Raw genomic sequence first — 27,501 nt, forward strand, 5'->3', positions numbered from 1 at the left:
AGGGAGGGTGGTCCACTAGCAGGATCTTAGAGCTCATCACCTTAGAGTCAGAGGAGACCTTCATGGATTGTTCCAGAAGATGGAGCTTCAGCCTTGTGTCTCACATGTCCTAGCAGAGAATGACATGCATCCTGAGCATCTGCTGAGAATGTGTGATTTCCTAGACAGCTGAGGCACCTTCCATGGCCATCTTTTAAGAGAATTAGGCCGTCACAGGATGGACAATATGTGAAGCCCACAGGTTTTGAGTCCACCATGTTAAGGATCCCTCTACAGAGGGATTTGTACAGGGGGTTTAGCTGTCAGTCAATAGCAAGTCCAGTTGGGTCGAAGTGATCACAGCAGTCAAAAATCAAGGTCATCAGAAGAGTTCTAAAGAGGATTTTCAGACGGCTTAGGCAAAAATAAGAATTAGTGGATCAGATACTTGCCAGGTTCCATCTCACTCCCATTGGTGGAAAGAGGAAAATGAATGAGATTTACCCTTAATGCACTTTTATGGAAGCCCAAGGAGACCCTGTGTGGCTCTGATGGACACCGCTATTCAGAGAAATTCCAGTCTTGCATGGATCCCCTACAATGGGGTCCACCCTGACACATACGCAAAGAACTGTCGTTAACTACATCTGTAACTACAGTTGTAATGCAAAGTATAACCTAATTATTTATTGTCTCACATAGTAAAATTATTGTATTTTGTTCTTTTGTGACTGTGTGTGGTCATATTACAAAACTAAATTAACATTTCTAACATATAGTGAGATTTGCTGATGGAAGGCACTATGCTCTAAGTGCAAAGTTACTCTTCTTCCTTGTTTATTCTCATCTTATTTGTAGCAGTGTAGTTTTAACCTTTGGGCTGTGATGGAGGCTTATAATTGCTTTCTATTATATCTCAAAGTAGAAAGAGGTAAGCTGTTCAAAGGTTATTCTGCATGCAAACTAACTTACTTTTTGAGATGAATCATTAGATATCTAAGTGTCTCATAGTGCGCAGCAGGAAGTAGCATCAGTACTTCATGGACAGCTTCTAATCGTTCATCAGGATTAGAGATTTCTGTAAAACACAACAGAATTAATGTCAGTAGTTTTACACATATAAATAGCAATAATGCAAGAAGCTGCAATAATGTTACGGAATCATTTACAAGGACAAATGGTATAGTCCAGTTCTTGAATGTGCAGCTGAAGATAAATATTACATTTATATATGGAGTGTTTTTGCAAGGATGCCAAGGTAGCTAATAAAATGGTTTTAACCTGTGAAGCAATCAACAACTGAGACTTTGTGTAATTACTTTTATGCCTGCGTGTCTGCCTACAGCACCTGAACCTTCTCTTACAGTATTTTTAATATTCTGACTTGCATCTACCCTTCATCTCACCTCTGATTTTATGTGATATCTGGACTATCCATCAAAGAAAGATGGGTGTCATGGAACAAGATAACACAACAGATTTGGGTTCAGCTGAAGCAGCATCAGACTTTATGTCAAGAACACAGCACTACACCTAGCAGGTGAGGAGCCAGGCAGCCGTTGCACTGAGCAGATGCTGATGGGCACTCACTGAGTTCTTATATAGGCAGCCTGGGTGGCCTCTGATATGCAATGACCAATAGGGGTAAGCTATACTAATTCACATCCAAGCTCTACACAGGTTGCATGAGTTCCTTACAATGGGAATTTAAGTTAAATATATCCTTTGAGGCAGCGGTCAAATATATTGGATGGTACTAAAAATTTGCTAATGAAACTAAAATCAAACAACATCACAAAATCATGTATTGTATTGTAGATAATGGTGACGTGGGAATTGTGATGGTAATTTAAAATATTTGGCAATGTCCAACTATCTAGACAGGAATTCTATAAGAAGAATATGGCATTATATATTCCAAGCCAAGGCAAAGTTATATTTGCTACATAATTTTTCATCAAAATTTAGGAACACAAACAGATTGAACCTTAGAAGGCTACAAATCTTTGTCATGCTTTTTAAAAGGTTGGTAAATTGATCTTAGCATGTTATTTATAAGATTAGTGACAAGCTTGAAGAATTTCATATGATGTGGAAAGAAAGAGAGAGGAGCGTAAGTGAGAGGACTGTGATATTATTAAGAGTGTGTGGCGAGGAGGAAGGGAAAGGGGAATAGTTTAGAATATTATATTTTTTGCTTATCCATGCTTCAGAAAGGCATCCTTTAAAAAGTGTAAGTTAAATCCTATTGAGGAAAATAGAAAAGAGCATAAATTCTGGCAAGTGATATGTAAAAATATAATTAGAAAGGTCAAAAAGAATGTAAAGAATAGCCAAAGACTCAAAAAGTAAAAGCAAAAAAAGTACATAAGAAGCAGGAAGCCTGCTAAACAACCAGTGGGGCCACTGAATGATTGAGATGCTAAAGGAGCACTCAAAGACGATAAGGCCATTGCGAAGAAACTAAATGAATTCTTTGCATCGGTCTTCATGGATGAGGATGTGAGGGAGATTCTCAGATCTGATCCATTCTTTTTTGGTGACAAATCTGAGGCACTGTCCCAGATTGAGGTGTCATTAGAGGAGGTTTTGGAACAAATTGATAAGCTAAACAGTAATAAGACACCAGGACCAGATGGTATTCACCCAGGCATAGGTGCTGACTTTCTAATGTGCCAGAGGGTGCTGCCCCCGAGCCCTGCCCCAAGCCCCGCCCTCACTCTATGCTTTCCCCCAAGGCCCCACCCTTACCCTGCCTCTTCCCGCCCTATTCCACCCCCTCCCCTGAGCGGGCTGCAGCCTTACTCCTCTCCCCCCAGCGCCTCTTGCACAATGTGGAACAGCTGATCCATGGCAGGTGGGAAGGGCTGGGAGGGGGGGGAGGTGCTGATATGGGAGCTGCTGGTAGGTGTTGAGCACCCATCATTTTTTTCCCAAGGGTGCTCCAGCCCTGGAGTCCACAGTGCCTAAGGAACTCAAATGTGAAATTGCAGATCTACTAACCTATCATTTAAATCACCTTTTGTACCAGATGACTGGAGGATAGCTACTGTGGCACCAACTTTTAAAAAAGGCTCCATAAGTGATCCCGGAAATTAGAGGCCGGTAAGCCTAACTTCAGTACTGGGAAAACTGGTTGAAACTATAGTAAAGAACCGAATGATCAGACGCATAGATGAACATGATTTGTTGGGGGAGATTCAACATGGTTTTTGTAAAGGGAAATCATGCCTCACCAATCTATTAGAATTCTTTGAGGGGGTCAACAAGCATGTGGACAAGGATGATCCAGTGGGTATAGTGTACTTAGATTTTCAGAAAGACTTCGACAAGTTCCCTCAACAAAGGCTCTAAGCAAAGTAAGCTGTCATGGGATAAGAGGGAAGGCCCTTTCATTGATTAGTAACTGGTTAAAGGACAGGAAACAAAGTGTAGGAATAAACGGTCAGTTTTCAGAATGGAAATAAATAAATAGAGATGTCCCCCAGGGGTCTGTACTGGGACCAATACTGTTCAACATATTCACAAATGATCTGGAAAAAGGGGTAAACGTGAGGTGGCAAAATTTGCAGATGATCCAAAACTACTCAAGATAGTTAAGTCCAAAGCAGACTGCGAAGAGTTACAAAGGGATCTCACTAAACTGGGTGATTGGACAATAAAATGGCAGATGAAATTCAATGTTAATAAATTCAAAGTAATGCACACTGGAAAACATAATCCCAATGTTACATACAAACTGATGGGGTCTAAATTAGCTGTTACTACTCAAGAAAGATCTTGGAGTCATTATGGATAATTCTCTGAAAATAACCACCCAATGTGCAGCGGCAGTCAAAAAAGCTAACAGAATGTTGGGAATCATGAGGAAAGGAATAGATAGGACAGAAAGTATCATATTGTCTCTATATAAATCCATGATGTGCCCACATCTTGAATTCTGAGTTGAAACGTGGTCCCCGCTTCTCAAAAAAGATATATTGGAATTGGAAAAGATTCAGAAAAGGGCAACAAAAATGATTATGGGTATGGAACAGCTGCCATATGAGGAGAGATTAATAAGACTGGGATTTTCCATCTTGGAAAAGAGATGACTAATGGGGGATATGATAGAGCTCTTTAAAATCATAACTCGTTTGGAGAAAGTAAATAGGGAAGTGTTATTTATTCCTGCTCATAACACAAGAACTAGGGGGCACCAAATGAAATTAATAGGCAGCACATTTAAAACAAACAAAAGGAAGTATTTCTTCATGCAACGCACAGTCAAACTGTGGAACTCCTTGCCAGATGATGCTGTGAAGGCCAAGACTATATCAGGGTTCAAAAAAGAACTAGATAACTTCACGGAGGATAGGTCCATCAATGGCTATTAGCCAGGATGGGCAGGGATGGTGTCCCTAGCCTCTGTTTGCTAGATGCTGGGAATAGGCGACAGGGGATGGATCACTTGGTGGTTACCTGTTCTGTGCATTCCCTCTGAAGCACCTGGCATTGGCCACTGTCAGAAGACAGGATATTGGGCTAGATGGACTTTGGTCTGACCCAGTATGTCCATTCTTCTGTTCTTTGCTCTAAAGTATAGTTTTAAAATCAATGGGACTCAGTTATTTAAAAAAATGCATGATTCCTTACTTGAAATCTTGAATCGATTTATTCTGGAATCTTTTCAGAGTTGCGCACTCACCTAGTTCCAGTGGAATTCCATTTCAGCAAGTTTTTATAACAGAACATCATCATGTGTAACAAAGTAGTATTAACAAAGAAACTTGGGGGCAAATCCTGCTTCTTCCTCTGCCAGATTTGCTTTGGAGCCAGTGCTGTTCTGTTGCACAAGGGGAGCAGAGAACATGAGAACTAATATAGGGGATGTGCATCCTCTGCTTCCCATAAAGTCCAGCTTCATAGGGGCTCACTGCATGCTCCGTCACAATGGCAATTTGGGCCTGGGGTACAAAAAGCAGTATGTGATGGATTCATTGACTATTCTCGTCTTGGCTGTATAAAGGAACAAGCACTATCGCAACTCCTCTGCCCTGTGAATAGAATAGTAGCTGAGGAACAGCTCCGTTACTACTCTGTAGCTCGTAGAATAGAGAAAAGATGCTTCCTTTCCTGTCCCTAGGGATCTCCCAATGCCTTAAAGCAGGTTTAATCCCTTAAAGCAGAACTGTATTTTTTAAGACAACTGCATAAACAGCTCCCATTACAGCAAACAGATTGGCTCAGATCCTCAGCTGGTGTAAGCTGTAACTCCCTTGACTCCAGAGAAGCTACACTGATTTACACAGCCATACATAGCTGCAGGGGGAACAGCTTTATATCAACACTGATGTAAACATTCCATTTAAAAGAGGAAAATGATGAAAGAGCAATGAACAAAGCAATGCATTTCCTTCCACTTTGTTGGAAAGGTTGATATTTTTTATAAAAACATTTTTTAGGAGAAAATGTAATTAAAAATTATATGAATTGTTATGCAATTCTTACTTGCTGCCTCTATAAACTTGGAGTAGGTCTCATAGGTGATTACAGGAATCGGCAAGTCTCTGAAATATAGCTTCAGTGCTCCAGCAATAATGTTTATGTCTGGATATAAACTTGCAGAGATATCAGCCTTGTCACCATCTAGAAGAGAAGCAAGAAATCTCTTGTTAAAATAGCATAATTTTACTTCGGCAAGACTTGGCCTCCTTAATACTGATTAAGGGTTATTCCTTCCATCCTCACAAGAAATAATCTGCAGACAGCATTTGAAACAAACATATAACCACCAATTCTCCAGTATATCAATGAGAGTAGTATTTCCTCCACTATTTTTCAAGTGTTGCTGTTTATAGCTTCAATGTAGACTGGCAAATACACCACCAAAATCTACAGTATATCATCCCATGTAGGATTTCTAATGCTGAGTGCAAAAATTCAGGGATGAATAATGGAACTGCTGAATTCTGCCTGTTCGTTAAATGTTGACAATAACACTCTAATAGCTAGCTTTTATATAGCACTTTTTACATACAGATCTCAAAGCCATTTACAAAGGAGATAACTGTATTTTACAAGTGGGGAAACTGAGACACACAGAGGTGAAGTGACTTGCTCAAGGTTACCAAGCAGATCAACACCAGTTTGGAAAAGAACCCTGCTCTTTTAAATCAATCACATGATTATGTGGGCCACAATGATAAACAGATCACAGAATCCTCTTGTTGCTTTGAAATTTTCTGTTGTCTTCTAAACTTATTTTCCTATCCAAACAGCATGTGAACAGTTTCAGGTAAATATCTCAATTTAAATAGTCCTGCCATGGCATTTAGCTATGCAAGTCATGTGGTACTGTTTCTGTTAAATGATTATGTGACTTATGTAACCAAACTTACATGAATTTTGAATTTCATATATTGCAGCAGAATAATTCAAAACTCCCTTTCAATCATTTTAGCTTAACACTCAGTTGATGCTAGTAAAGCTTGACCACTGAAATGCCTGCCGAAAAGGAAAATGAACGAATTTCAAACATAGCTGAATCAAAGTTAGTTTTCAAGTTCAAATGACTATTTGCAGACATTTTTCCATTATGCACTGACTTGACCTTTTCCAAAAGTCAGCATTTGTTATGCCTGTAAACACCTCTTTTCCTTCCATCTCACTGAAGAGTTGGAGAAAAGGGCTAGTTCTTGTGCATCAGAAACACCCCTTCCTTTTCTCAGAAACTGGCCACACCCGTGTCAGATTATATGGACACCTGTCTGTGTGTGTGTGTGTGTGTATAGCTTCCTCTCTCCACCCTTATTTTCAGTACCACAATGTCCACATTTTTCTTCACTTTGAGAACTGCTCAGGACTCATGGCATTCTCTCTCTGCCTGCAGCTGAAAGTGACACGCTTGCTCTTCTCTTTGCCTTTTTCAACCAGCCCCAGTGCAAGGGAATATGCCATACCCAGTATGCCCATCCACAAGAGAGAGGAAGGATAGGCCAGTGGTTAGGGTGGCAGCCTGGGACTTGGGAGGCCAGGTTTAATTCCCTGCTCCACCCAGACTCACTATATGACCTTGGGCAAGACACTTATTTTCTCCATGTTTCAGTACCCATCTGTAATGACAGTATTACTTCCCTACCTCATAGGGGTGTTGTGAGGATAAATACATGAAACATAGTGAGGAGCTCAGATACTGGGGTAATGGGGGCCATACAAGTACCTAAAATAGATAAAGTGTGTATGTTATGTATACTGCTCCTAAGGTGCTGGTGACAGTCTTTCTTAAGAGGGAATGTACTGTAAACATGCTTCAGATTATTTTTTCACTGCAGGAGAAAACAGCTTGTGTTGATTCTAGATGTTCTGTACAAACCTACGGCATTAATCTTGAAGGAATCGGTTCTTCTGTCTAATGCATGCGCATAACTCTCATTAGCACTAACAGGACCTACATGTACTCATCAAGAGAAGATTATATGCTTAGCGTTTAAAATAAACAGCCTTTTTTGATATAGCTGAGTAGTCTGAACACATACATCAGTATTTAATTTAACACAGCATCCATACCCCTAACAGAACGTTTACTCTGCCCCAATCTCTTGTTTATCCACACATACTTGGCACAGTAGCATTAGTATTATAAAACATTGTTTGGATAGCTCTATTTAATTGCTGTACACGGAATGCGAAAAATGCTACACTGAAAACAGATGCTTTCAAGAAGACAGCAGCTGCATCAAACAGATATGGCAAATCCGAATGTTGCATCCATTACTTGTCTTTATTTAACAGCAAGGTCACTAGTATACTAAATGGAAGTGCTATTTATTCAATGTTTTTACAGTGTAGTATAGCAAGCATCCTTAAACTGGCACTCTAGCTGCATCAAATGCCACACAAACATACATTTTATTTATATCTTTGCTTGAAGATCACTGTAACAAAAGTGTATTAGTTCATGAATCACAAAATTAGTTGTCTCCAAAGACTGTGGCACTTCAAAAATAAACATATGTCTATAAAAAATGCAACTGAAGAAAATTTTTGGAAGGGAATAAAAATACACTGTTATATGGAAAGTCACAAATTTAAAATATTCTCCAACAGATACCTATTGATGTTTTTTCCCCCCTATTAAAGCAACTCTGGCAAGCTACACTTATTTTCTATTTTCCCAGGATGCCTGGATTTGTATTTAAAAGTTTTAGAAACATTCAAAGCACTTAAGGAAGAAGTGTTAACTCATAGCAAGTGGAGTCAAGGACAAAGTGTAAAACAGAGGAGCATCAGTGCTATTAACTTAAAGGAACCTAATTGATTTTACGATACCTTTTTCTTTCTGTATTACCAAAATTGTCCACAACTCTGCAATAAGATAAATTGCCACATAGCAGCTGTTATGATGTCAATACCAAAAGCTTTTCTGTACTAATCTGTAAAAATGTAATTCATTTAGCACACAATAATATAGCACAACTTACATTTTTCTGTTCTTTCCTCCCATCCCTTGCTCTTCCCAAACCACCTGTTATGTCTAAATTTGGACTCTTCAAGTCAAGGACCATGTTTTTTCTTTGTTGTTTACAGGGCACAGCACATTTTAGATGGGCTATAAATAATTACTTATAGGGAAAGAGATCAGAACTGGTATTACCTTCCACAAATCTAAACTATGCACATTCAGTGCTGAATTACACTTACAGTAAAACTACATTTTCCTTCAAAGGTCCTTGGACCCTGTCATAAATGTAAAGGGAAGGGTAAACCCCTTTAAAATCCCTCCTGGCCAGAGGAAAAATCCTCTCACCTGTAAAGGGCTAAGAAGCTAAAGGTAACCTCGCTGGCACCTGACCAAAATGACCAATGAAGAGACAAGATACTTTCAAAAGCTGGGAGGAGGGAGAGAAACAAAGGGTCTGTGTCTGTTGGTATGCTGCTTTGCCGGGGATAGAACAGGAATGGAGTCTTAGAACTTTTAGTAAGTAATCTAGCTAGGTATGCGTTAGATTATGATTTCTTTAAATGGCTGAGGGTATGTCTACACTACGGAATAAGGTCGAATTTATAGAAGTCGTTTTTTTAGAAATAGGTTTTATATATTCGAGTGTGTGTGTCCCCACAGAAAATGCTCTAAGTGCATTAAGTGCATTAACTCGGCGGAGCGCTTCCACAGTACCGAGGCTAGAGTCGACTGCCGGAGTGTTGCACTGTGGGTAGCTATCCCACAGTTCCCGCAATCTCCGCTGCCCATTGGAATTCTGGGTTGAGATCCCAATGCCTGATGGGGCTAAAACATTGTCGCGGGTGGTTCTGGGTACATATCGTCAGGCCCCCGTTCCCTCCCTCCCTCCGTGAAAGCAAGGGCAGACAATCGTTTCGCGCCTTTTTTCCTGAGTTACCTGTGCAGACGCCATACCACGGCAAGCATGGAGCCCGCTCAGGTAACCGTCACCCTATGTCTCCTGGGTGCTGGCAGACGCGGTACTGCATTGCTACACAATAGCAGCAACCCCTTGCCTTGTGGTAGCAGACAGTACAATACGACTGGTAGCCGTCATCGTCATGTCCGAGGTGCTCCTGGCCACGTCGGCTGGGAGCGCCTGGGCAGACATGGGCGCAGGGACTAAATTTGGAGTGACATGACCAGGTCATTCTCTTTAGTCCTGCAGTCAGTCCTATTGAACCGTCTTATGGTGAGCGGGCAGGCGATACGGACTGCTAGCAGTCGTACTGTACCATCTTCTGCCGAGCAGCCATGAGATGTGGATGGCATGCAGTCCTTCTGCACCGTCTGCTGCCAGCCAAAGATGTAAAAGATAGATGGAGTGGATCAAAACAAGAAATAGACCAGATTTGTTTTGTACTCATTTGCTTCCCCCCCTCCCCTGTCTAGGGGACTCATTCTTCTAGGTCACACTGCAGTCACTCACAGAGAAGGTGCAGCGAGGTAAATCTAGCCATGTATCAATCAGAGGCCAGGCTAACCTTCTTGTTCCAATAAGAACGATAACTTAGGTGCACCATTTCTTATTGGAACCCTCCGTGAAGTCCTGCCTGAAATACTCCTTGATGTAAAGACACCCCCTTTGTTGATTTTAGCTCCCTGAAGCCAACCCTGTAAGCCGTGTCGTCAGTCGCCCCTCCCTCCCTCAGAGCAACGGCAGACAATCGTTCCGCGCCTTTTTTCTGTGCGGACGCCATACCAAGGCAAGCATGGAGGCCGCTCAGCTCACTTTGGCAATTAGGAGCACATTAAACACCACACGCATTATCCAGCAGTATATGCAGCATCGGAACCTGGCAAAGCGATACTGGGCGAGGAGGCGACGTCAGCGCGGTCACGTGAGTGATCAGGACATGGACACAGATTTCTCTGAAAGCATGGGCCCTGCCAATGCATGCATCATGGTGCTAATGGGGCAGGTTCATGCTGTGGAACGCCGATTCTGGGCTCGGGAAACAAGCACAGACTGGTGGGACCGCATAGTGTTGCAGGTCTGGGACGATTCCCAGTGGCTGCGAAACTTTCGCATGCGTAAGGGCACTTTCATGGAACTTTGTGACTTGCTTTCCCCTGCCCTGAGGCGCATGAATACCAAGATGAGAGCAGCCCTCACAGTTGAGAAGCGAGTGGCGATAGCCCTGTGGAAGCTTGCAATGCCAGACAGCTACCGATCAGTTGGGAATCAATTTGGAGTGGGCAAATCTACTGTTGGGGCTGCTGTGATGCAAGTAGCCCACGCAATCAAAGATCTGCTGATATCAAGGGTAGTGACCCTGGGAAATGTGCAGGTCATAGTGGATGGCTTTGCTGCAATGGGATTCCCTAACTGTGGTGGGGCTATAGACGGAACCTATATCCCTATCTTGGCACCGGAGCACCAAGCCGCCGAGTACATAAACCGCAAGGGGTACTTTTCGATAGTGCTGCAAGCTCTGGTGGATCACAAGGGACGTTTCACCAACATCAACGTGGGATGGCCGGGAAAGGTGCATGACGCTCGCATCTTCAGGAACTCTGGTCTGTTTCAAAAGCTGCAGGAAGGGACTTTATTCCCAGACCAGAAAATAACTGTTGGGGATGTTGAAATGCCTATATGTATCCTTGGGAACCCAGCCTACCCCTTAATGTCATGGCTCATGAAGCCGTACACAGGCAGCCTGGACAGTAGTCAGGAGCTGTTCAACTACAGGCTGAGCAAGTGCAGAATGGTGGTAGAATGTGCATTTGGACGTTTAAAGGCGCGCTGGCGCAGTTTACTGACTCGCTTAGACCTCAGCGAAACCAATATTCCCACTGTTATTACTGCTTGTTGTGTGCTCCACAATATCTGTGAGAGTAAGGGGGAGACGTTTATGGCGGGGTGGGAGGTTGAGGCAAATCGCCTGGCTGCTGGTTATGCGCAGCCAGACACCAGGGCGGTTAGAAGAGCACAGGAGGGCGCGGTACGCATCAGAGAAGCTTTGAAAACCAGTTTCATGACTGGCCAGGCTACGGTGTGAAAGTTCTGTTTGTTTCTCCTTGATGAAACCCCCCGCCCCTTGGTTCACTCTACTTCCCTGTAAGCTAACCACCCGCCCCTCCTCCCTTCAATCACCGTTTGCAGAGGCAATAAAGTCATTGTTGCTTCACATTCATGCATTCTTTATTCATTCATCACACAAATAGGGGGATGACTACCAAGGTAGCCCAGGAGGGGTGGTGGAGGAGGGAAGGAAAATGCCACACAGCACTTTAAAAGTTTACAACTTTAAAATTTATTGAATGACAGCCTTCTTTTTTTTGGGCAATCCTCTGTGGTGGAGTGGCTGGTTGGCCGGAGGCCCCCCACCGCGTTCTTGGGCGTCTGGGTGTGGAGGCTATGGAACTTGGGGAGGAGGGCGGTTGGTTACAGAGGGGCTGCAGTGGCAGTCTGTGCTCCAGCTGCCTTTGCTGCAGCTCAACCATACACTGGAGCATACTGGTTTGGTCCTGCAGCAGCCTCAGCATTGAATCCTGCCTCCTCTCATCACGCTGCCGCCACATTTGAGCTTCAGCCCTCTCTTCAGCCCGCCACTTACTCTCTTCAGCCCGCCACCTCTCCTCCCGGTCATTTTGTGCTTTCCTGCACTCTGACATTATTTGCCTCCACGCATTCGTCTGTGCTCTGTCAGTGTGGGAGGACAGCATGAGCTCGGAGAACATTTCATCGTGAGTGCATTTTTTTTTTTCTTTCTAAGCTTCACTAGCCTCTGGGAAGGAGAAGATCCTGTGATCATTGAAACACATGCAGCTGGTGGAGAAAAAAAAAGGGACAGCGGTATTTAAAAAGACACATTTTATAAAACAGTGGCTACACCCTTTCAGGGTAAATCTTGCTGTTAACATTACATACATAGCACATGTGCTTTCGTTACAAGGTCGCATTTTGCCTCCTCCCACCGCGTGACTACCCCCTCAACCTTCCCCCCTCCCTGTGGCTAACAGCGGGGAACATTTCTGTTTAGCCACAGGCAAACAGCCCAGCAGGAATGGGCTCCTCTGAGTGTCTCCTGAAGAAAAGCACTCTATTTCAACCAGGTGACCATGAATAATATCTCACTCTCCTGAGGATAACACAGAGAGATAAAGAACGGATGTTGTTTGAATGCCAGCAAACATACACTGCAATGCTTTGTTCTAAAATGATTCCCGAGTACGTGTTACTGGCCTGGAGTGGTAAAGTGTCCTACCATGAAGGTCGCAATAAGGCTGCCCTCCCCAGAAACCTTTTGCAAAGGCTTTAGGACTACATCTAAGAGAACCGCAAATGCCAGGGCAAAGTAATCCTTTCACATGCTTGCTTTTAAACCATGTATAGTATTTTAAAAGGTACACTCACCAGAGGTCCCTTCTCCGCCTGCTGGGTCCAGGAGGCAGCCTTGGGTGGGTTCAGGGGGTACTGGCTCCAGGTCTAGGGTGAGAAACAGTTCCTGGCTGTCGGGAAAACCGGTTTCTCCGCTTGCTTGCTGTGAGCTATCTACAACCTCCTCATCATCATCATCTTCTTCGTCCCCAAAACCTGCTTCCGTATTGCCTCCATCTCCATTGAAGGAGTCAAACAACACGGCTGGGGTAGTGGTGGCTGAACCCCCTAAAATGGCATGCAGCTCATCATAGAAGCGGCATGTTTGGGGCTCTGACCCAGAGCGGCTGTTCGCCTCTCTGGTTTTCTGGTAGGCTTGCCTCAGCTCCTTCAGTTTCACGTGGCACTGCTTCGGGTCCCTGTTATGGCCTCTGTCCTTCATGCCCTGGGAGATTTTGACAAAGGTTTTGGCATTTCGAAAACTGGAACGGAGTTCTGATAGCACGGATTCCTCTCCCCAAACAGCGATCAGATCCCGTACCTCCCGTTTGGTCCATGCTGGAGCTCTTTTGCGATTCTGGGACTCCATCATGGTCACCTGTGCTGATGAGCTCTGCATGGTCACCTGCAGCTTGCCACGATGGCCAAACAGGAAATGAGATTGAAAAGTTCGCGGTTCTTTTCCTGTCTACCTGGCCAGTGCATCTGAGTTGAGAGTGCTGTCCAGAGCGGTCATAATGGAGCACTCTGGGATAGCTCCCGGAGGCCAATACCATCGAATTGTGTCCACAGTACCCGAAATTCGAGCCGGCAACGTCGATTTAAGCGCTAATCCACTTGTCAGGGGTGGAGTAAGGAAATCGATTTTAAGAGCCCTTTAAGTCGAAATAAAGGGCTTTATTGTGTAGACGGGTGCAGGTTTACATCGATTTAACGCTGCTAAATTCGACCTAAAGTCCGAGTGTAGATCAGGGCTGAGAAAAGAATTGTGCTGAACAGAATGACTATTTCTGTCTGTGTGTCTTTTTTGTAACTTAAGGTTTTGCCTAGAGGGATTCTCTATGTTTTGAATCTAATTACCCTGTAAGGTACCTACCATCCTGATTTTACAGGGGTGATTCCTTTACTCCTAGTTACTTCTATTTCTATTAAAAGTCTTCTTGTAAGAAAACTGAATGCTTTTTCATTGTTCTCACATCCAAGGGTTTGGGTCTGCGGTCACCTATGCAAATTGGTGAGGATTTTTACCAAACCTTTCCCAGGAAGTGGGGTGCAAGGGTTGGGAGGATTTTGGGGGGAAAGACGTGTCCAAACTACATTTCCCAGTAAACCCAGTTAGAGTTTGGTGGTGGCAGTGGTTATTCCAAGCACAAAGGATAAAATTAATTTGTACCTTGAGGAAGTTTTAATCTAAGCTGGTAAAAGTAAGCTTAGGAGGTTTTCATGCAGGTCCCCACATCTGTACCCTAGAGTTCAGAGTGGGGGAGGAACCTTGACAGACCCAATGGTCTTATTGTGCCAAATCAAGTGTCATTGTGAGAATTGCCCAAGTTAAAGACTTTAGGATTTGATCCTTTGAAAAAATTGTCAAACTCCAAATCCAGTAAAACAAAGACACTTGCACACAGTTTACACGAATGCCAATAAAAGTCAGCGTGCTTTTGAATGTAATATTTAACTGCATAATATTATAACAAACATGTTTGCCAGACAATCAAAGAAAGAACAACAAATAAAAGGACAAAATGCATTTACTACAATGGCGTCTCTGTGGACAAACTGCACAATGAGTGTTTTCTATGCCATCAGAATGCAGCAGGTCAACAGCAGTACAGAGAACGACTGTTGCTCTACAGCATCCACATTCATTAGATTAAATAAATCCTTATTATTCCTCTTATTCTAGTTAAAAATAGCTGAAACAGAACATTGTCACAACCTCAATAAGCCTAATTCTCATGTACACTAAGGCCCATTTACACCATTTGGCTGTATAAAGGAATTTACTGTATGTAAGAACTAGGCACATCTCCTGTTTAACATCCCAGCTTCATCAGCATTTATCAACCTGAGATAATATATCCAGAGATAACATTCTCTTCCAGTGACTTTAACTTCTAAGTTTCAGTTTCCTTTCTCATTTATATTGTAATGCTTTTGTAGGAACAAGTCACTGTCCCTTTAAGAATCCTACGGCACTGGGGGTAAAAATCTGCCTTCATTGTACCCCTGCAAATCCAGTTTAAGTCAACCGGAACTCTGCTATTCTATGGCGGAGTTTGATACACAGTGTTAAACAAGATTTTCTATAACATTCTATCACATTTCATTTCCTATAGCCTGATGAAGATGATGTGTGTCTTAAAAGTTTTAGTAAAATAGTTTCCTCTTAGATCATTGTTAGTACTGTGTGCTGGGTAATTAAATGAACAGATTCCATGGGTGTAAACTAACACTGTTTTTTAAGACAAATATTTACAGAGATGCAGCAACTGCAGCTAACATTCTATCCAGGTGCACACAGACTGACTTCCTAGTGCCTCCTCCAAACTCTTCCCTCCTGCAACTTGTGCTTCTCCCTACAAGTTCCATAAAGGCTGCTACAGTCATGATGTGGAGACACAGCTCACAGAGCAACAAGATTTGTATGTGTGTGAACAGTGGCAGCAGAAAAGATGCCAGCATCCAACACAGAAACAATATGCCATCCTCTTAATGTCTGTAAGTTATACTTTGAGCATGATCACTTCAGAATCCCTCCTTTTGTGGTTAGTTCTCCTTAGCCAGTGTAGCCATTACAGGAATTTTCTTCCAAACAAGGAAAACTTCAGATACAAAGTATTTCTAAGATAATGTGATCTACACCATTTTAAATGTTGTTGTTTTTTTTAAAGAAACTTTTTTAAAGTATAAAGTGCAAAAATAATATTTGAAGAAACAAAGCAGGAGGGAAATACCATATATGGGAGAGGAGCAGGATGGTATATCACACACAACAAAGGAAATATCCTCCCAAATACGGTCAGATGATAGGTATACAAGAAAAGCTGCATTTTGTGTGTGTATGTAGAGCCATCTACACTTGAGACTGAACACAGGTACATGTGTGCTATTGTACCATAACCCCCATATTGTCCAAATCTGAAGCCCTGAGGCACATTCCTGATGGACAGTCTAGTGCATGAAAGCTAGCATGCACCGAGGGGTGTGGGTATGTAAGCACCTCTGCTGTGGCATGACCCTGTACTTGTTCTGTACTTGTTCTACAATGTAGTGTAGACAAGGGCAAAGGCCGTATACCAGGACACGAGTAGCGATAGTACTCCAGGGCGATTCCCATAGTGCACTGATCATTTTGCTGCATGACCCTTAATGGAAAGTCCCTGAAACCCACTTGCCAGCAGTGGTAGCAACCTATCCTGACTCCCACAGAACAGTTTTCTACTAAAATTGATTGATCAGTACAGGTGATTGTGGTCCGAGAGCAACTACCTGGTCTCTGGAGCACACCTGGGTGCTCATTGTGTGCTCGGAGCAGATTGTCCTTCACCAGGTAGGTGGCAGGTACACTCACCTGTACCAGGAGATTTCACAGAGGCTGGAGATGGCTGGCATTCACCAGATTCCATCCCAATGCTGGGTGCACATGAAACACATCAGGCTCTTGTACTGGAGGGTGAAGGACTCCAGCAATTGCTCCAGGAGTTGACTTAGCACATACCCATGCTACAAGATGAGCTGGACTGGGAGCTCTCCAGGGTTGCAGGTACAGAGCCTGAACTGACTCATGAGGCCCTCCTCAACCCTGCTGGCCTCATCGTAGGATGGGACCGATGATGGGCAGGGTGAGGAGGCAGCGGAGACCTCAGAGGAATTCCTAGAGGAAGCCCCAAGAGACACAGAGGAAGAGAAGCATGTGATTCTGCACCTCTACTGGGCAGTCCTGGTTGAAGAATTATCTGTGGAGAAAGAAGTGGTTTGGGACTATTTAGAAAAGCTGGACGAGCACAAGTCCATGGGGCTGGACGCGCTGCATCCGAGAGTGCTAAAGGAGTTGGCGGATGTGACTGCAGAGCTATTGGCCATTATCTTTGAAAACTCATGGTGATCAGGGGAAGTCCCGGACGACTGGAAAAAGGCTAATGTAGTGCCCATCTTTAAAAAAGGGAAGAAGGTGGATCCTGGGAACTACAGGCCAGTCAGCCTCACCTCAGTCCCTAGAAAAATCATGGAGCAGGTCCTCAAGGAATCAATTGTGAAGCACTTAGAGGAGAGGAAAGTGATCAGGAACAGTCAGCATGGATTCACCACGGGCAAGTCATGCCTGACTAATCTAATTGCCTTCTATGATGAGATAACTGGCTCTGTGGATGAGGGAAAAGTAGTGGACGTGTTGCTCCTTGACTTTAGCAAAGCTTTTGACATGGTCTCCCACAGTATTCTTGCCAGCACGTTAAAGTAGTATGGGCTGGATGAATGGACTGTAAGGTGGATAGAAAGTTGGCTAGATTTTCGGGTTCAACGGGTAGTGATCAATGGCTCCAGGTCTAGTTGGCAGCCGGTATCAAGTGGAGTGTCCCAAGGGTCGGTCCTCAGGCCGGTTTTGTTCAATATCTTCGTAAATGACCTGGAGGATGGTGTGGATTGCACTCTCAGCAAGTTTGCAGATGACACTAAACTGGGAGGAGTGGTAGATATGCTGAAGGGTAGGGATAGGATACAGAGGGACCTAGACGAATTGGAGGATTGGGCCAAAAGAAATCTGATGAGGTTCAACAAAGACAAGTGCAGAGTCCTACACTTAGGACGGAAGAATCCCATGCATTGCTACAGACTAGGGACTAAATGGCTAGGCAGCAGTTCTGCAGAAAAGGACCTAGAGGTTACAGTGGACGAGAAGCTGGATATGAGTCAACAGTGTGCCCTTGTTGCCAAAAAGGCTACCGGCATTTTGGGCTGTATAAGTAGGGGCATTGCCAGCAGATCGAGGGATGTGATCGATCCCCTCTATTTGACATTGGTGAGGCCTCCTCTGGAGTACTGTGTCCAGTTTTGGGCCCCACACTACAAGAAGGATGTGGAAAAATTGGAAAGAGTCCAGCGGAGGGCAACAAAAATAATTAGGGGACTGGAACGCATGACTTATGAGGAGAGGCTGAGGGACCTGGGACTGTTTAGTCTGCGGAAGAGAAGAATGAGGGGGGATTTGATAGCTGCTTTCAACTACCTGAAAGGGGGTTCCAAAGAGGATGGCTCTAGACTGTTCTCAATGGGTAGCTGATGACAGAACAAGGAGTAATGGTCTCAAGTTGCAGTGGGGGAGGTTTCGGTTGGATATTAGGGAAAACTTTTTCACTAGGAGGGTGGTGAAACACTGGAATGCGTTACCTAGGGAGGTGGTGGAATCTCCTTCCTTAGATATTTTTAAGGTCAGGGTTGACAAAGCCCTGGCTGGGATGATTTAGTTGGGGATTGGTCCTGCTTTGAGCAGGGGGTGGGACTAGATGACCTCCTGAGGTCCCTTCCAACCCTGATATTCTATGATTCTATAAGAAGCCCCCCCACCAGGACCCAGAGCTGCTGTAGGAACCAGAATCTGATATTGGTAAGTTTTACAATGGACCCCCACCCTTCCTCTGGTGATATATGCCTCAGCCCAGCCCTCCAGCCCACCTCAGCATGGTCTCATAGCAGCACACAGCTTTAAATCAATGATTTTATTGAAATCCCATGAACCACTAGAAAGCATTTAACAGAAGCCATAACAGGCCCTTGTGTCTGTGCATTACTTGGCTATCACTGACAGCAATAGTTCAGGTGCTTCACAAAATAGTGGGGGAAAGAAGGGGCAGGCTGAGTGCTATAAGGCCCCAGGTGGGGAAAGAACAGTTTCATGACACACATGGTTGTGCAATGATCCAACATTATTCCTCTCCCACCACATATCCTGTCTTTCCTTCCTCTTATGAATGGGAGCCGAATGGAGGGGGGATGGGGATGCTTAGTTCCTTGTGTGCAGGCCTGCCTATGTCCGGGAAGACAAAGGGAACTGTTCAGTTGTCTAAGGAACATCAGAGTAGTCCATTCTCCCTGTGATCACTTCAAATGTTTTGTACCATTCCCAGTACCTGGTGTCTGGCCTCTCCCTATGCTGACCCGCTCTGCAGAAGCCAGGAGAAGCACGGGTGAGTGAAGCATCCACTCCAGTGGTTGCACAAATGCCAGGCCCCTTAGCAGCAGAGAGGTGATTGACTTGTGGTGTTAATCCAGAAGTTTAGGGAAGAAAATACACTTCTGGAGTCACTCTCTGTTTCTCTGTCCCTTTCAATGCTGTTCACTGGACACAGGGACTGGACTTTCTTGCGACACAGGGGGAATTAAGTGGTGGGTGGATGTTTTCTGTGGTTCTCCATTCCTCTTCCATGGCAACTCCATCTGCTAGCATAGAATAGTCAATTTTCTCTTGAATTGCCACCCAGTCCTGTAAGCATAATTCAGCAAATTTTTGGTGTTGCAGAAATTCAAATGGTTTTTCAGTAGGGCAAATGTGCTTGGTCCAACTTTGTAGCTCACTAAACCCCACCACTCAGTAATATGTAGATAGGTCACCATTATCAGAAATATATCTCTGACATAGGTGGCCAGGTGTCCTCCACAGGACTGGAAAGCCACTACTCTTTTCCATTCCAGTCTCAAAAACTGCTATGTTCTCAAAGTGATGGCGAGCCTTTAAAGAACAGAAAGATGACTTGGTAACGTTACCCTTAAAGGAACCAAACGCCACCTCAAGTGGTCCATCCATACACTGTAAACCTTAAAACACTTTAATAACAGTACTGCAGGCATCTTACCATTTTTTTTAACCTCAGCTCCTTCCTAATGGGCTGCAAAAGTAGTCTGAAGGAGGGGGCTGTAACAGCTGCATTCCTGGGATTCTAAAATGTACCAGTGTTGTGGCTTCCACAGTACAATTGCATGATGTTGGGGAATTTAGTTACTTTCCAAGGAAAAATGCAATATACTGTTACCCTTGTCTTTGACTTGGCAGGATATTCTGATGCCAACAAAGAAGCCATTCCGGTGGAAAGGCAGGAGTTCCACAGAGATCACAGAGGAAGACGCAGAAAGACCTGTTCATTGGCATAGATGGAAGTCAGGAGCAGTTCAAGTTTCTTAGAGCAAGGAAGGATTGGGCTCTTAGACATGGTTAAGGCTTTCCTGAAAATGGAGAGTTTCACAGGCAATGGGAGTACATCAGAGGGAACAAGATCATGCACTCAGAAAATCCTTAGTCCAACCAGCATGCTTCTAGGCCCTGCCCACCATTGTAGCACCTGCTCCTCTGCATGAACAAACAGCAGCTCCTCCTTCTCCTAGTCCTCCTCCATCTGCCTGCCAGGCTGCTGCTGAGGCAGTGAATCCCACCACCATCCCTGACAGGAAGGAACATGCTCGATGCCTGGCACAACATCCTCCGCAGGCACCTGAAACCCCTCGAGAGGGGAACCCCCCAGAACATTCAGGAGGGGAACGATGAGCCTGATCCAGTTCTTGTAGTCCAGCTTGTGAACAGTCCCCAGATCCCACACAGGAGACAACCCTATTTGTTCCCCTCCACCCTCCAATATTTTTCTGCCATTCCTCCCTTGTTAGGGAGAGGGGAACGGCAAGGAGACATATTCGAAGAAGTTAACGTTTGACCACCTTTGAGGGAATCTGACCTGTTGTTGTTGTGTATTTGATCTTGTTTTAGCTCTATGTTTGATGTATGTTTGTCAAATAAAAGTTACTGTTCCCGTCTCTTGTGTGTGCACTTTGCTTTCTGAGTATGATCAACATGTTTTCCACACATTAGGAAGGAGTCAGCAGGATTCCCAGCACACCATGATGGTTCTCCAGGACCAGAAGCGGTGGCCCTCCCATGGGCATACCATTGCACTCCCAGCACTCAACACACCTGTTTCTTGGGATTCTACCGGATTTCATTCCCTCCAGACTCAGTCAGCTATCTCAAATTTGTGTGGGCCGATTCTGTCTAGTGTCCAGTACTGCACCGCAGGAACATTTGTCCAGTGAGCAAGAGCAGAACCACATCATCATACCTGTGCTCCATGTCTCCAACACAGTTTGGAGGAAGCGAGAGGGAGCTGCCATTGCCAAATGTGTGAAGGCGGAGTACAGTACCAGCAACACATAAGGCGGTTCCCAGAGTGTCTCCTGTGATGCACAGGACTCTGGGTTACTGCCCCTGAAACGATAGCACTAATGTGGTGGACAAAAAAAGAGGCAGTGTGGACAGGGGTATATGCCCTGTACACAGCGTGTACCCGTTCCCCATTCAGCATATGTGGACACTCAGCACAGGTATGGGATACATGTGCAATTCAGTACACAGACAAGTTCCAGGGAAGCATGGAAACACAGAAGTAGCCTGTGTGTGTGAGAATTACACACACATTGTACGCAGTGTTGTTGTAGCCGTGTTGGTCCCAGGATATTAGAGGTACGAGGTGGGTGAGGTAATATCTTTCATTAGACCAGCTTCTGTTGGTGAGAGAGACAAGCTTTCGAGCTTACACTGAGCTGAATACCTGAAGAAGAGCTCTGTATAAGCTCAAAAGCTTCTCTCTCTCACCAACAGAAGCTGGTCTAATGAAAGATATTACCTCACCCACTTTGTCTCCCTATGAAACACACATACAGACAGACACAGTGCTGTTAGCTAAGTGGTGGGGCCTATGTGGTTTGCAGGATCCTGTGGGTTTTTAAGTAAACATTCTTTATATAAAATTAGCTAAAGATTTTGCAGAGTTTTTTGGACCTTGTTGTGAATTCCCATATATGATGTAAATCCGCTTGCCTATTAAGACGACTGCACTTTGACCATTTTAGCATTGAGTATAACATTCAGCACAATGACAACTGCAGTCTGCCTTCCTGAACAAAGATCATTATTGTTATTATTATTTGTTTATGGTAGCATTCACGATGTGCTAGATGCCTTCCAGACATTCAGGAATGCCTCGGTCCGAGGTGGTAACCTAGAGGTGAAAGGCTCTAGACCATTAGCAGTCACCTGAACCTTTCATTTCCCTATCTACATTTATTTGTTGTGCGTTTATCTACATTATTCCAACTATGAAATATGATTTTAATCATGTGAAAAGTGCTACAGAAATTGGTAAAAAATAATAACATCAGAAAAAAGATAGGTAACATTTTGGGCTTCTGCTTATAGATCAGTTTCCTCACCATGGTATTTGAGCTCCCAGAGATCAATAAGAACAGTGTCTCTTTAAACCAAAAGGTCAGCTGAAAACCCATCTAATATTAAAACGCACTATACCTCGATCAAAGGCCATTTTGACATCTTCAATGTGTTCAGTGAACCCCGAGACTCTATAAAGACCCTCTGACTTTAAACCTGCAAGGTAAACACTTGATTTAGCTTTATTTCTGCTATCAACAGATATATATATATCAACAAATATTCAATCTATTCAAATCTTAAAATCAATAACATCACAGTTATTTTATGTTATGCTAATAATCCCATATATGAAATATGACAAGAGCAATAATTTTCATGTTAAACTTCTGAGTATTTTAAAGAAGAATTAAGGTAAATTTTAAAGACTACAAGTTGGTTACATTTTCTGGTTTTATTAGTTTGGTAGGGAATACACAATATCAGCTACAAAATACTACAATTTGCCTATACTGGCAACATATGGTATGATAACTTCCTATTCAGTTCTTGTTTTTCGGTCTGTAATTACTATAGCTTTAAATTCTGCCTTCCCTATGTCTGTGTTCTTAATGACCTATAATAATGCCAGCAATTAACTCTACCTTCCTGTGGTCCTTTTTCCTCTCTGATTTTGCTGTCAATCTTAACGGGTACGTGCAGCATACACTGTTCTTTCGCACAACCCATCCCTCCCACTGTCCTTTGCCTGTTTGCTGTTAGCCTCCACAAATCTTACTTGCACTGTTCCCATCCCTACAGGAAAGAAGGGTGGTCCAAGACAGCAGCAGATACAACTAGTCAAAGTGGCTTACATGGCTGTTACTTGTTTTAACTCACTGGTTCCTTACTGTGACCATGCCCATGTGATCACCCAACAAAGAGACACTGGCCTTTTTTAGCTACTGAGGCTGTATCATGACCAAAACCAATATCCCAACAGGAGGGATTTTTAGAGTTCTTACAGCTGTTAAGGTATTGATAATGAAAGAGGACAACCAATTTAGTCTCAACTGACATTTGTAAAAGAAAGAATATTTATATATCAAATGCAATATAGCTTTCTAATATGTCCTTTGCTATCATTATAGATACTTATGTTTCAGTAAAACTGTTCTCTCTCAAACCCATCCTCCCTTTCCACTTGTTCTTGCAGTGATGATATAATCCTGGCTGAGATTTGCAGAGCAGTACAGAGGATTTAGCTGCACATCTTTTATTAATTTTAATGGAAGATGTGTCGCTAAATCCCCTACACTGCTTTGAAATCCCCTGTCTGGCAGCAGTGTGTTGCCATGCAGATTACTATCATGTCAAAAATTCAGCATCATGGGATCTCTGTGCAAAACATGACTAACAGAGGAAACGTGGCTTATCAGGTGGCACAACTCACATGTAAGCCACCAATAACATATACATGATCATTAGCTTGTAATCATTTTGCATAACTTGGGGTTATCGTAATTTGTAAATGTGGAATGCATGTCAGTTCAGTAAAAGACAAATCACAAGCTGGCTTTTTGGCTGTGACACGTTGCTTAGCTATGTCATTCATCAGTCAGAAACAGAATGTAATGTGAATTTCACTAAAAGAGAGGCTTGCCACAGGTCACAAAATGTTGCACTCCTCTTTCATGTTTTGTATGAGCCATTTCCATTCATTTGTGTTCTCTCGCACATGATGTTCTGAAATAGTTTAAAACTATTCGTAACTTGCATGGAATTAAACTCTGATTGCTTTGAAATGAAAATATTGTCCATATATCTGTCAAAGGGAAATGAACCAAGTGAAAAGACACACAGGTGAGTTTAAAGTTTGTCCTTTGAAAAAGTATGACATGAATAGTTTGCATTTTAGAAGATATATCTAATATATTTTTTTAAAAGCAATTTAAATAATTTGCATTTGGAAATGACAGAACTGGACTTTACTAGCCAATGCAAAACAGTAGAACTTTTACTCAAAAACCTACTCCTGTCCACTCTTCCATTTACTTGGGCCTATTTTTTTCTCCCAACTTAACATGTAATTCAAAGTTGATTTACTTTTTATGTGTATCTGTTAATCCTCGATCACAATTCATGTAACATTATAGACCTGGTGACACTCCGCTCTAGTCTAACAAAGAAAATCATGCAAACCTCTTGCTTCTATTTCTCGAATGCATATATCCACAACCATTGGTCTCTGTGTATTGTGGGCCTTCACTAGTGTAGTGAGGTCACAGCAGTAGACTCTCTTGATCCTCTTGAGGTCTGGTTGACAGTCATTGGGCACATATTTGGAACACTGTTTGTGTACGTTCAACCCACAGTCTGTGAACAAAGTTTTGCCAGAATTAACACTTCCATTGATAGGTTTTGCTAGGTAATGATTTCATGAGCCTATACAAACAAACAGGAAAACCCTCATCCCTCAGACAAAACCAGAACAAACACAAAAACTCGTCGCATCGCTCTCTAGTGACTCCTGTGGCTGACTCACTCAATAACATTGACAGGACTTGGTGACATCCAGCACCCCGAAGAGAGGGTCACTGCAATGCTGAGATTCTGAAGAGGGAAGAGGATGGAGGATCCCTGAAAAAAGTTAGTGAGAACAGCCCAGATGACTATCTTGCATCAGCCCCAAAGGGTGTTAGGAAAAACCAGGGTCAGGAACAAACATTGCACTCCAATGTACTTTTCACAGAAGTTTGCTTTCTACTGTAAAGCATTTCTGGTTCTGCTTCTCACTGATAGTGTGTGTAGAGGAGCAAAGCAAAAGTGTGCTTGTTATTAACCAAGGCCCTTATGCTATAACAATTCAGGGCTCCTTAACATTCCTGAACTTATCACTGGTTAGGCAAATATACCTTTTGCATATTGATTACTGGCTGAACTATTAAAATTTTAAACAACTCTCTGAATTACTTGAAACACATCTCAATATTATGTTCCATAAAATGTCAATCAAACAAAATCAAATTGTCCCTAAAAAACAACAACAAACCTTAATGGAATTAATTTAGTTTATTTGGTCTCTTCAGAAAGAAACTACTGCATAATGGATTATTGTTCAGTGACATCTAAGTAAATCTGGCCAGCTGCATTGAGGATACTCCCTTTATTGTTTTCAATGTTCTTGCAAAACATTTCATGTGAGGTTAAAAAAAACCCTTGTTTGTCTACTTAGAGTTAAATGTTGGTAATTTAATATGGGAAAGTGTTAAGCTTCATACTAAATAAGTAAGCCTTTTCATAGGTTAGATATTTTAAGTTGGGGGAACAAATCCAACAATATTCATTAGATCCACATGGTCAATTTTTACCAATTTACACTGAGGATTAAATAGCCGGATCAGTAAATGGTTATTAATTTTCCTTTTTTTAATTTCATTTTTATACTCTTTGTCTTGCCTCTGACCCATCTGTAGCTAGAGAAGATGAAGTAGTAAAGTACAATAATAAGTGGGCCATGCACATATCAATACTTTAAATTTATAAATCAACTTTTATCTTAAACGACCCTCAAATTGCTATACAAAATTTATGTGGCGTCACTTCACCCACCCCTCAGATTCAGTCTGATGTGGGGTTGCAAGTCGCTGCTGTTAATCAGTGCACAGTAACACTCATAAGCTTAGGACAGGATTTGAGAGGGAGCACTATCTTCAGCTGAAAGTGGAAGGAGAATTTCGGTTAGCAGAATTTAGTTACCAAAATTTGCATGTGATGTATCAAAAAAAAAAAAGTCCATTCCTGCAACAAACAAAATCATGGAATAATGGTTCTTGGTTTATTGTAGCAATGTAGCAAAGAAATGAAAAAAAAATAAAATAAAAAATCTATTAAAAGGTTAACAAAGAAAAAGAAAAACCAGGAAATTAATTCTTTTGGAAAGGAGGGTAACATTTTTTCTTTTCTATGAGGTAGGATATTTTGAGGTTTGTAGCAACATATGGTATTTTTATTGGTCAAAGGTGATCGTCTTTTCCCAGAGAAGGACATTTTTCAACAGTGAGTGGCAAAAGGATGAATTATGAAGTCTAGCTGCAGGCTGGCTTTGTGCCATCTTCAGATCTTGTTTCTGAAGATGTAAAAACATATAAAACAAAACCTGGCACTACCATAAGGAAGATGATTTACAAGATGCTGATGAAAAACCTAAACCAAAATACTGGGGCCTACACATTGCCAACGTACTGTTATAAAGATGTCCATAGAGAGATGCCTCTACTTCTAAGCCAACTAAGCAGGAAAAATAAACAGGACAATATTTCTAAGTCCTTTGTTTAGGGAAAAAAAGGATCAAGTTTTCCAAGGGAAAATATAGCACCATCTTCTTTCCAATATGTTTACATATTCTTGTAAGGCTCTACAGGAGTCCGGAAACAAACAGGATAAGTTAAAAAAACAAAACAAAAAACTGGTGCTGCTAATTTCTCTGTTCTTCAGATATGAAAAGTAGAAAGATCTCCCTCCGTCTTCCCCATTATTCTCCCTTGCTAATACTGGGACTGGATCCTGATTTCTGTACAACTCCCATTCCTTACTGTTATTGTTAAAATGTGTGCCTAGTGCTCAGCACTTCTTGGAAAGGGCTAAACTACAGCAAATTCAGCCTTTGGACTAATTAGATAGCAATTTCTTGTTACATTTTATGAAATTGTCCCCCATTCCTCCCTCCCAGATCTTACACTTTTATTTTTCAGAAGAAAGAACCAAGATAAATTAAATGCATAAAGCTACCTGAACACCTGACTCCCTGAGCAATGAGCCCCCACATGAAATTGGCACAATATTCACACCAGTGTGGACCTCGGAATGTGTAGACCTGTAATACAATAAAAAAAATGGGGTCATCAGGAGGCAGATGGTCTGACAGATGGAACAAGTAAAAGAGATAAACGACAAAGGATTCAGTAGGAGTAAGTCTTCAGCATACAGTATACACTTCTTTCCAAAGTCTGTATGAAATAAATCCTCGGAAAATAAATGTGCTTTGATCTTTATGTTCTCTTATCTCACAATAGGCCTATCATAATGCAGAACTGGATACTGTATGACATAGAAACAAATTATTTTTAAAACTTTTTTTTTCTTTTTTGCTAGTTGATGTGTTTCTTTTGTGTCATCTACATTTAGTTCAGTGCAGATACAGAAGTGGTAACTGGGTTTAGTCCACTATCAAAATGGACAAAAATAAAACAAATAATCCAAGCAGTCGTAGTCATTCCTTTTACTGAACTAGCTAAAATAAAATCAGAAAGCTTCCGAGAGTCACACACTCTGCAACAGACTATTGGAAAGAGAGGGAGATAAAATTCAGTGGAAGAAAATCTCTGCTCTCATGCTGTGGCCAAATTCTGCTTTCCAATACACTTGCACAATTATTATTGATTTCAGGGGGACTGGACTAGGGTACTGAGGGCAAACTTTGCCCCCTCTCCCCCCATGCAGATTCAAAGTTCTAATATTTTGAATATC

General features: G+C 42.6%; 1 protein-coding gene across 5 annotated transcripts in view; it reads right to left on the bottom strand.

Annotated features, from left to right (window-relative positions):
• The window catches only part of CHN2 (chimerin 2), a 199,575-nt gene that overhangs the window by 4,401 nt on the left and 167,673 nt on the right, over positions 1 to 27,501 (bottom strand). For 3 of the 5 annotated variants that reach the window (XM_073333598.2, XM_073333599.2, XM_073333597.2), the window contains 5 exons: positions 26,764 to 26,848; positions 24,175 to 24,348; positions 22,132 to 22,209; positions 5,470 to 5,607; positions 952 to 1,057 (listed from right to left, as the gene is read on the bottom strand). In XM_073333598.2, the coding sequence (XP_073189699.1) occupies positions 952 to 1,057; positions 5,470 to 5,607; positions 22,132 to 22,209; positions 24,175 to 24,348; positions 26,764 to 26,848 (581 nt within the window). The remainder of the gene's footprint in view (positions 1 to 951; positions 1,058 to 5,469; positions 5,608 to 22,131; positions 22,210 to 24,174; positions 24,349 to 26,763; positions 26,849 to 27,501) is intronic. The other 2 variants (XM_073333600.2, XM_073333601.2) reach the window with 1 other exon arrangement.

This window comes from Lepidochelys kempii, chromosome 2 (genome assembly GCF_965140285.1).
Source record: "Lepidochelys kempii isolate rLepKem1 chromosome 2, rLepKem1.hap1, whole genome shotgun sequence".
NCBI classification, from domain to species: domain Eukaryota; kingdom Metazoa; phylum Chordata; order Testudines; family Cheloniidae; genus Lepidochelys; species Lepidochelys kempii.